This window comes from Lathyrus oleraceus, chromosome 4 (genome assembly GCF_024323335.1).
Source record: "Lathyrus oleraceus cultivar Zhongwan6 chromosome 4, CAAS_Psat_ZW6_1.0, whole genome shotgun sequence".
Classification (NCBI taxonomy): Eukaryota; Viridiplantae; Streptophyta; class Magnoliopsida; order Fabales; family Fabaceae; genus Lathyrus; species Lathyrus oleraceus.
Window position 1 is genome coordinate 68,001,501 of NC_066582.1, and position 11,182 is coordinate 68,012,682.

The 11,182-nt window shown below is 35.6% G+C and overlaps 1 protein-coding gene across 1 annotated transcript; it reads right to left on the minus strand.

The window, feature by feature from the left end:
- Positions 1-2,487: 2,487 nt before the first annotated feature.
- On the minus strand, positions 2,488-3,099 carry LOC127136053 (uncharacterized). Its single transcript, XM_051062658.1, has one exon. It carries the CDS (start codon positions 3,097-3,099, stop codon positions 2,488-2,490), a length of 612 nt encoding a protein of 203 aa, XP_050918615.1.
- Positions 3,100-11,182: the final 8,083 nt, after the last annotated feature.

Genomic DNA, 11,182 nt, shown 5'->3' on the forward strand with positions numbered 1-11,182 from the left:
CAAAGATGGAAAAGGACAACTAAAGCAACCATCTTCCACAAGGAAAGAACTCAGTGGGGAATTAGAAAGGATATAAACTCTCTGCTTAAGGTTGACGACTCCTGGGAAGGAAACATAACACCCAAGGATGAACATAGTCAAAGAAATTGAGGTAAATGTCATCAAGGAATGCAATATGGATGTGAATTTGGTTATTCATGATACATATGCATGTATGTGTATATGCATGTATGCACGTTGTGTTTATGCTGATAAAAATAGACAAAACAGACACGTTGGGGACATAATATGTTTCATAGCTCAACATGAGCTTGGCTAGTCTCATTAAGGTGGAAAACATCACTAGAGATGAGTTAAAGGTCATCAAAGGAGAAAAGGCTCGTCATGAGGTCCAATTCTTTCTGGGGAGAGGAAGATGCTTCGTCTGGGGATGAAATGTGAACCTTTGATGGAACAAAGATCTTGCTGTAGGGTTCCAATTTATCTGGAGAAGAAGACTTCACTTAGGAAATAAAAAAAACATGTAGACTCTACCAAGGACGGGTGTAGATTGGTTAGGAAAACCTTCAAAATGATTCTTCCGGGGAGATCATCAAAATTTGCAACTTCCACCGGGGATAATGAAGATCTCTGAAAAAGCTTGATAGAAAATCCAGGCTTAGCACTTTACTGGGGAACATTGAGTTCCAACATCCAATACTTCATAACTTACTCACCGCTTGGGGATTTAATTGTGGATGTTCCTTTTTTGCATTCACAAATCAAAAGAAAACAAAATTTTATTTGAAAAAAACAAAAAAATTTAAAAATTCATTTCAAGAATCGTTATCAAAGTAAAATGACATTTTTGCCGAGCATAAATTAAGTAAGGATTGCCAATAAATGGATAAGTCTCGAATTTTATTGATAGAATGGTGATCCGCAAATGGCGTGATCCCATGGATATTTACAAATTTAGAAAAATGGTAATATGGGAAAAGGCTACATTAAAATACAATGAAACTATTCTCCCTAACAAATTTGAATTCCAGATGTATTTGGGCTTATGATAAGAGCCAGTTGAGAGCTTTGACAGTAAGGCGTTGCTTCAAGTGATCCAATCTGATCTGATGCAGTTACTTGCCATAATCTTTTGTTTTTGCCTATATTTCCTTTTTAGGTTTTCCATCTACCAGGATAATCATTTTCTGTTTATGTCTCTAATTTTTGTCTGGACCGTCCTTTCGGGTTTCCAGTCCACCGAGACGCTCATTTTTACCTAAGCTGCCTTTTCGGGTTTTCGACTTAGCGAGCTATTCTTTTATTTATTTTCTAGGCGAAGTATTTCTTGACTGTGTCAGTATTCACGGAAAGTGGGAGCTCCTCACCATCCATATTTGTAAGAATCAAGGCCCCACCGGAGAAGGCTTTCTTGATAACATTTGGGCCATCATAATTAGGAGTCCATTTTCCCCTAGAGTCATATATGAAAGATTGAATCTTTTTAAGCACAAGGTCACCTTCTCTGAATATGCAAGGTCGAACCTTCTTGTAGAATGCTTTTTTCATTCTCTGTTGATATAACTGACCATGGCATAAAGCCGGCATCCTCTTTTCTTTAATCAAATTCAGTTGGTCATACTTACTTTGACACCATTCAACTTCGGATAACTTCGGACACACATTGACGGGATCTCTACTTCTATTGGGAGCACTACTTCCATGCCATAGACAAGAGAAAAAGGGGTTTCCCATGTTGAAGTACGGAAGGACGTACGATATCTATGCAGAGCAAAAGGGAGCATCCCATGCCAGTCCTTATAAGTGACTACCATTTTCTGAATGATCTTCTTGACGTTCTTGTTGGCAGCTTCAACAACACCGTTCATCTTGGATCTGTAGGAAGAGGAGTTACGATGTTCAATCTTGAACTCTTCACACATTTCCTTCATCATTTTATTGTTCAGGTTTGAACCATTATCAGTGATAATTCTGCTTGGCACACCGTAACAGAAAAATAAGTTGATTCTTGATAAATCTGACTACCACCTGCTTTGTCACATTGGCGTATGAGGCTGCTCCAACCCACTTTGTGAAATAATCAATAGCCACCAGAATGGAATGATGTCCGTTGGAAGCTTTGGGCTCAATCATACCGATCATGTCGATGCCCCACATAGAGAAAGGCCATGGAGAAGAGAGAATGTTGAGAAGAGTCGGAGGTACATGTATCTTTTCAGCATAAATATGGCATTTGCAACACTTTTTCACATACTTGCAATAGTAAGCTTTCATTTTCAGCCAATAGTAACCCTCTCTTAACACTTTTTAGCCATTGCATGTCCGTTGGAATGAGTATCAAAGGAATCTTCGTGAACTTCTTGCATCAACAGGTCTTCTTCGTGTCTATCCACGCATCTGAGCAGAACCATGTCAAAGTTTCTCTTGTATAGCACGTCTTCGTTCAGAAAGAAGTTACTAGCCAGTCTTCTCAAGGTCTTCTTTAATTCAATCTTTTGATGCCCCGTGTGGGTATTCTTGACTCTGGAGATAACACTTGATGTCGTGGTACCATGGCTTGTCATCAGAGACTTCTTCCATTGCAAATACATGAGCGGGTCTATCAAGACGCAGAACATTGATCTTAGGCACATCAATCCAATGATTCACATTGATCATGGAAGCCAAACTTGCCAAGGCATCTGCCATTTGATTTTCCTCACGAGGGATGTGATGAAATTCAATCTTGTTGAAGAAAGTAGATAACCTCCTTGCATAGTCTTTGTATGGGATTAGGCCGGGTTGACGATTTTCTTGTTCTCCTTTAATTTGATTGACAACTAGAGTTGAGTCTCCATAAACATCGAGATTTTTTATTCTAAGATCAATGGCTTCTTCTAGACCCATGATGCAGGCTTCGCATTCCGCCATGTTGTTCATGCACTTGAATGTTAATCTTGCAGTAAAAGGGATATGTAAGCCATGAGGAGTGATGATTACTGCCCCAATACCATTACCATAAGCATTAACTACTCCATCAAATATTAAACCCCATCGAGAACCTATATTTGGCCCTTCATTTGGCAATGGTTCATTGCAATATTTGGCTTTTAAGTACATCATATCTTCATATGGGTATTCAAAATTTATAGACTCATAATTGTCGATTGGCTATTAAGCTAAATGATCGGCCAAGACACTTCCTTTGATAGCTTTTGAGGTGTGATACTCAATGTCATATTCGAACAAGAGCATCTTCCGACGAGTAATTCTTCCGGTCAATGCAGGATTTTCAAAGATATACTTAATCGGATCCATCTTGGATATCAATCAAGTTGTATGATTCATCATATATTGACGGAGACGCTTGGCAGCCGAACTCAGAGCACAATAAGTTTTCTCTAGCATGGAATATCAGGACTCGCAGTCAGTGAATTTCTTGCTCAAATAATAGATGGCATACTCTTTTCTTCCTGTTTCATATTGTTGATCCAAGACACAACCCATAGATTCTTCTAACATAGTCAGATACATTATCAATGGTCGTCCCTCAACTGGCAGGGACAAGATAAATACTCTTTGATACCGTCGAAGGCTTTTTGATAATCATCTGTCTAAACAAACCCCTGATCCTTTCGGAGGAGCTTAAAAATGGGAGAACAAGTAGCAGTCATATGAGATAGAAAACTTGAAATGTAGTTCAAACGACCAAGGAATCCCCTCATCTTCTTTTCTGTCTGAGGTGCTGGCATTTCCTGAATGGCTTTAACCTTGTCGGGATCAACTTCAATACCCTTTTGACTGACGATGAAGCCTAAGAGCTTTCCTGATCGAACTCCAAAGGTGCATTTGTTTGGGTTCAAGCGGAGTTTGTATTTTCTCAAACGCTGAAACAGATTCGAAAGATACTCAACATGATCTTCCTCAGTCTTTAATTTTTCTATCATATCATCTACATAAACTTCAATCTTTTTATGCATTATGTCATGAAAAAGAGTAGTCATAGCTCGTTGATAGGTGGCACCAACATTCTTCAGGCCGAAAGGCATTACTTTGTAGCGAAATGTGCCCCAAGGTGTAATAAAAGTTGTTTTATCCATATCTTTGGGCACCATTTTGATTTGATTGTAACCGGAAAATCTATCCATGAAAGAGAAGACCTTGAACTTGGCGGTGTTGTCGACCAACATGTCAATGTATGGAAAAGGAAAGTCATCCTTAGGACTGGATTTTTTTATATCTCTGTAGTCAATGCACACGCGAACCTTTCCGTCCTTCTTAGGAACTGGCACAATGTTGGCCAACCACTGCAGATACGCTGATGTGACAAGGAAACCTGCATCAATCTGCTTTTGCATTTCCTCTTTGATTTTAATCGTCATGTCTGGACGAGTTCTTCTTAACTTTTGCTTGATCGGTGGGCACTATGGCCTCAACGGTAAACGATGTTCCACAATATCAGTGTCCAACCCTGGCATGTCTTGGTATGACCAAGCAAACACATCAGTATTTTCTCGGATAAGCTTTATCATCCTCTCTTTGACCTCTGGCGCGAGCAGTGCTCCAACTTTGACTTCTTTTCTATCCTATTCAGACCCTAAGTTAATTACTTCAACGGACTCTTTGAATGGCTGAATGGTCTTTTCTTCATTTTCGAGCAGTATAGAGATTTCATCTGGAATGTCTTCCTCTTCTTCTGCTTCGTACACAAGTAATTCAAGGTTGCAAGAGGACATAGGTCATTGGTTTTGATAGATATGTCATGAATTAATCTGCACATGTGATTTTATGCTTGTTTTAGAAACAGATAAAGGTGTGAAGTTGTGTGCAGCTATCTGGAAGTGTTTATTTGTTTATTTTAGATTACCATTTTCCAGAAAAAGCAGCAAAACAATAAAAACAACAATATGGAAACAAAATAACTTTTTCATTGATTTAATTCTTGAAACACAAGCCCAAACATTGTCACTTTCACCTTAGGCATAACGAAAGGATTTTTTTTGAAAAGAAAACAAACAACAAAATATTACTTTGAAATGTGAACAACAACAGGAACATCAACAGAGATCCAATTTTGGTGAATCACTCCGCGAGCTATGAAGTTGGCCAGAATATCTTTAAGATTGTCTTCCACGATGGCATTGGCTTCAGCTGCTTCGTCTTCTGACCCTGGGATATATTCAAGTTTTCTATGATGAGGAAAGTAGAAAGGAACATATGCATTTTCAGCCTCAAGATCGTATTCAGGATCATTGCAGTAAGGTTCCCATGCTGAATCATCATCCCTAGTGAAGTCGCCATTTCTGTCGCGATGAAGAATCAGAGACCAAGCTATTGATTAGACTTGACTCATGAATCAAAATATCACCGCCGAACTTTAATTTATCCAAGGGAAGGGGGAAAGATTAAAAAATGACCCAATATGTATATACAAATCTAGAATACTAAACTTAAGCTAAGCAAAAAAAGGGGGGATTCTAAGGTACTAAGGTGTGTTATGAAAAGGGAAAATGTTAGCACCCTAATCATTTGTAGTACTCTACAGGAACCTTTTAAACATACGTGTTTGGTTTAAAATTGTTTTCTATTTGATTGGGGAGATGAGAAAAAGAACATATTTTTATTGTTTGATGATTTGGAAAGACATTGAGTCTTATGCCTACGTACTCGTGAAGGATCAAAACCTCGTAGTTCGAGTTCAAAAGTAAGAAGGGATTTGTTGGGGTTGATTTTATGAGAAAGAGACAATTTGTCATCTTAAGGAGAAAACTCACTTTTAAACCACCACAAATATGTGAAAGATAGATCTTTGCATCAAATTGAAGAGAATGGCTCTCACTTGGATATAGAATAAACAAGCATGCCACATACCTCTTCCAAATGGAAAAGAATCAATATAAATCTCAACAATGTTATGGGGTATGAGATTTAAATCTCAACTAGGGACGACGCATGTCTAATCTTTTTATGAAAAGGTTCTAAACATGGAAAAGCCAAAGTGGCAAAAGGGTTTGAATTAAGTTTGTGTTTTTTAGGTCTTATGAAAATATCTTTGAATATGCTTAAGTGTTTTGAAGCATTTGATTAAGAAATAAAAGGGAAAACAATGACTTAAGTCAAAGTTTATTATGAAACTGGTTATAACAATGAGAGAGAGAAATAAAATCCTAAGGTTTACATTGAGGGGAACCTAAGATTGAATCTAGAAGTTTTGGATTAAGGGGAAGCAAAGTTGTATAGGATTCAAATGAACACACGCATGCAAAATGACAAGAATGTCATGATTCCTTTCCCTTGGATATAAACAATAACAAGGTTGAACATGCATTAACATTAAGGTATAAAATATGGTTAAATACAATTATAATCACAAGGTGAGTGAGGTTTGGATGACAATGTTGATCATGGTTTTTAGGCATTGAGATAAACATAAATAATACATGACGAAGTTTCATATAACATCACAAGACACAACACATTGATGGTGAAGACAAAATCATATTTTACATGGTAAAGGCATTCATTGGTACATGGTAAACACGAAATAAATAAATTTAGGTCAAACATGCAACACATTATAAGTCTTCATAAAATAAACATTAAACTTGAATCAAAGTTCATGATAAGACCAAGCTTAAGTGGAAAACCTAATCACCTCCTAACCATTCATTCAAACATGTTTTCAAGGTGAATCAATTGATACATTGTATGAAGATAATCAAGTTCAAACATGTTAAGGATAACAATCAATATTTAAAAGAGTGTGCTTTAATCATACAAGCTTTCAACATCAAGAACAAACAAGACATAAGCCAAAAGAATCAATTAGGAACCTTAAAAAACACTTAAAAGCACATGTTTTCCATTAAATAAAAAGTGGTGAAATAAATAATATTTTTGGGATTTTTGATGTCATCATAAAATAGACATTCTCATGAACACATGGCAAAAAGAATGGGTCAAAAATGTTAAGGGATCATGAAGTTATGTATATTTAAAGTTATGAAGAAAAATGAACATTTAACAAGTGAGAAAAAATAAATATTACACTGGTCAGGTTCGAACCCACGTCCTTGGGGTTCTATGCACTATTTGGAAAAATAAAAACCAAAATCAAGGGTGAGAGGGATTCAATCCTCTGACCTTATGCATGCAAGAGACTTAACAAACTAATATTTTACCACTAGGACACAATGTCAATTCATGTATTAAGTTACATCAATTAAAATATATATTAAAGTCACTTTTAAAATTTAAAAATGGCTCCAAACTTCATCTTCCTCATTCATCCCGTAGTCCATCATTTCCACCATTTTCGCAATTCCTCAAAAATGTAACTCTCTCAATTCTTAACGAAATCAAAAGTTGTAAAGACTAAAATTGCTTAGAGTTTCGCAAGGAATCTAACGGTATTAAAAAATTTCATTTATTTTTCATAAATCTCCAGAAATCCAACAAAATGCATATGAACCCTAAAAATTGAATTTAAAATTAAATTCCAAACACCACCGATTAAAACCAATGATCATAGGGGTTTTGTTCCTCATATCTTGGCAAGTGAAATGGTAACAAGAATGATGCAAAATGGTGCCTTAAATCATAAATTGTAGAAATGAATACATACCTCAAAAATGAAAATTGTGTTTTGAAATAGGGGTGTTCCAAATGTGATTTTATGATCTGAACAACTTCCTTACACCTCAAGGAAGGTGTTTGAATGTCTGACTTAAGCTGAGAGTGTTTGGTTCTTCCTTTCCAAATCAAGTTGCAATCTATGAAAATGTGATTTGGAAGATGATGGTAGGGCTATTACAAAAGTTGTTCAAGTTTTTGGACAACTTCTAATGGATGTTTAGAAGTTGTTTGAAGTGTTGGTTTGGAGAAAACACAAGCACAACGGAAATTGGAAGTTTGAGGTTTGGAGAATTTGCTACAATGGAGTTTTTGTGCCAATTCTGGTGTGTTGAGTTATGAGTATTGGACCTCTATTTATAGAAGCTCCACATGGTTCATGTAACTTGCGAAATCAATCTTGGTTCAATTGGAATGCTAGTTCGGTGACTTGGTTTCATTTTGCACAAAAATACATAATGGATCATGATGAAAAGGTATAGTGAAAAGAGGAGTTTAGAGGTAGTTTTCTTGAGGATTAGGTTGTTGCTTTATGGTTTAGAGGTTAAGTGTGATCATAAGAAACAAGTTGGAAGCTCAATGCAAGAGTGGTTGGAAAAGTTGGTCTTTATCAAAATGGATATGAAGCTTTTTGCAAAACCTTCCAAATATGGCATCAAGAATTGGTTAATGGCTTAATCCCTTGTGTAATGCACCAAGGGTTTGTGTAATATTCTGATTAAGGTGAGATTTAGAAGCAAGATAGCCTGGAAAGTAAGATTATGTAGCTTTGGCTCAAGGTTGCATGATGAACTTGCCATGAAAATGACCCAAAATTCAGATTTGGAAAGTCAACTTCATATCTTTGAAACTCATATCTCAAATATGATAATTTCATGCTCTTGAATGTTTTGGAAATCGAATACCATTATCTACAACTTTCATGTTGGGAGTTTTTCTTGAACCAATGTGGATCATGGTGAAAAATGATGTTCAAGTAAGTCACTTTTTGAAGGCAGATTTGGTTGAAAATTTTTCTAAGTGTTTCAATTTTATGGTACCAACTTCATGGCTTCATAACTTGAAATCCTTGCATTTTTTGGGAATCAATCATCAAGGATAAAGTTAAAGTATGAAGTAAAAAATTTAATCGAACCATTGTAGCAAAGAAAATGGTAGCTTGGATCACAAGTTATGGCCTTGGAAAGTTGGGTACTTGAACATGTATTTTTTTCATAACTTAGAAAAATTTACAAAACCAAATCTTGCCCTTTTGGAAAGTAACCTCCAATTTCTTGTTTTATCTTGATCAAATAAATCCATCAACCATATTTTCATGATCCTTGAATTGACAAGTCCATGGTTGACCAAAAATATCAAAAGTCAAACTTTGACTTTGCCTCAATTGACTTTGTATCAAATGAATGTAATTCTTGCAATCTTTAATGAATGAGAACTCTTGAGCACATTAGGTGATGTGAATGGATCACTTATGATGTATTTGGAGTCTTTGAACCATACTTCAAGCTTTGGGATAACGCCTTGGCTAAAAAGTCAACCAGTTGACTTTGGGGTCAAAACCCTAGTTGAGGGTATCATATAAACTCCGACCTTGATGAATTTGAGATGGAATGATATTGAACTTGATTCTTGTTGGTGCAAAGATGATAGATTTCATGCGAATTATACAAATGATGGTTGCATCTTAGGGTTGAAAATTAGGGTATGACAGTAATAGAATAAAATGAACTTTTCTTCTAAGAGAGGTAAGTCTGAAATCTCCGTATAAGAAATAAAATTTGAAAAATACAAACAATCCAATATCCCCAAAGTACTAGAGGAAGTTCCCACACCATACCTCTCACCATGAGAAAAAATAAAATTGTAATAATCTATATCACACCAAACCAAACTTATTAAACTCAATTTTCTAGAATACAAATCAGCCCACATGACTCTCTTCTCAGCCACAAAACACTTGGAGTACACATTAATAACAAAATATAGCATTAGAAGAACCCCAATCATAACAAACTCCTAAGAAACCCCAAATAGATGAGGAAAATAAGGTTCTAACTTTCGAACTACAACACCAAATAAAAAAAACATAACTACTCCCTATAAAATGTAAGAAACTCCAATAAGAGAACAAATTATCCCACAAGGAATGGACAAGAGAATGAGGGATCTCAATAAGCTTAGTTTCTTGGATAGCTATAAAAACCAAAGAGTTATACCTAATAATATTCCACACCTTACTCTTCTTAATCCTACCCCCAGACCTATATAATTAAAGGAACATAAACATTGACGAGAACCCCTTGTCGACCGGGCTCACTTTTGAGTCCTATCCTTTTTATTCAGAGCTTTTAACCTACCTAGTTCTACCTCTAAGTAAACACAAGCGTACAACCTAACTATTTGGTTAACCTATGGATTCTAGTTATCATTCTTTTCTCTAACACATTAGAAACCCTAACTAATGATAGAATTTGAGTCGCAAAAATATAAGATAGTGGAGAAGAAGCACCTTCAAGACACACTTATAAAGAAAAACCCTGTGAACTTAAGCCCATCTTCAGTATAGACGTTGAATCATTATCCTGCAAACATAAACCAATAGAACTACATGATATAGTAGTACATAATTCCTGAAGAGGAATGGGAAAAATGATGGCATTTGATTCCGAATAGAAACTGAGCATGAGTTTGTCACCCGAACTTCACAAGGACAATTTACAAAAGCACGATCTAAAATCGGGTGATCATCTGAAGACTGAGAAGCATCACTAATTGGAAAATGATTCACTAATTCTAAAGAATCATAAAGAAATGAGGCATGGGAGCCAAGCTACTACCAAGCAACCTGAAAAGCCTAAGATAACGATCTTACCCTTTTGCAACCCCTTCCTTGGTTGTATTATCTTCCTCTGGAGAGTATGAAATGCTAACTAAACAATCAGAGGATCAAAGTGTTTTACCAATAATCAATGAAAAAATATTTTGCTCTAAGGGACTACCAAAAGTCAATTGGGGAGGGGAGTACTTTAGAGAGATTGAACCAAAGATAGAAAAAACTTCTTTGACATGTTTGGTTCATCAAAAGTATAATTAATTATGACCTCTATAATTGATTCTATTTAAAGCCATAATTTATGATTTTTACACTTAAAATATATTGTTCAACTCACATTTGCACGAATTATTCAAACATAAATAACTTTACCTTCAACTCACTTTTAACTAAAATCAATTTTACAAAACCAATTCATTCAAAATCGATTTTTTTCACCGCAGAACCAAACACATACTTAAGTTTAAGTAGAATTTATTTTGAAGACAATCAATTATATTTTAGAAGAACCAAACACGTTGAAATCGATTCAAAATCAGTTATACACTTTAGAGTTATTTTTTACTCTTCTAAAATAGAAACTAAACATACATTATCCAACCATCGTCATACGATCTTCCTTTCTATCAAGTATGTGCAATATACCCCAATCTAAAATCTAACTTGAATACATGTTAAGTAAATATCCAAATAGTAATATTATTTTGACATCAAACATTACACCTATATTGTATTCAG

Coding starts and splice junctions, on each gene's coding strand:
- LOC127136053 (XM_051062658.1), bottom strand. CDS start 3,099: ATGTACTTAAAAGCCAAATATTGCAATGAACCATTGCCAAATGAAGGG.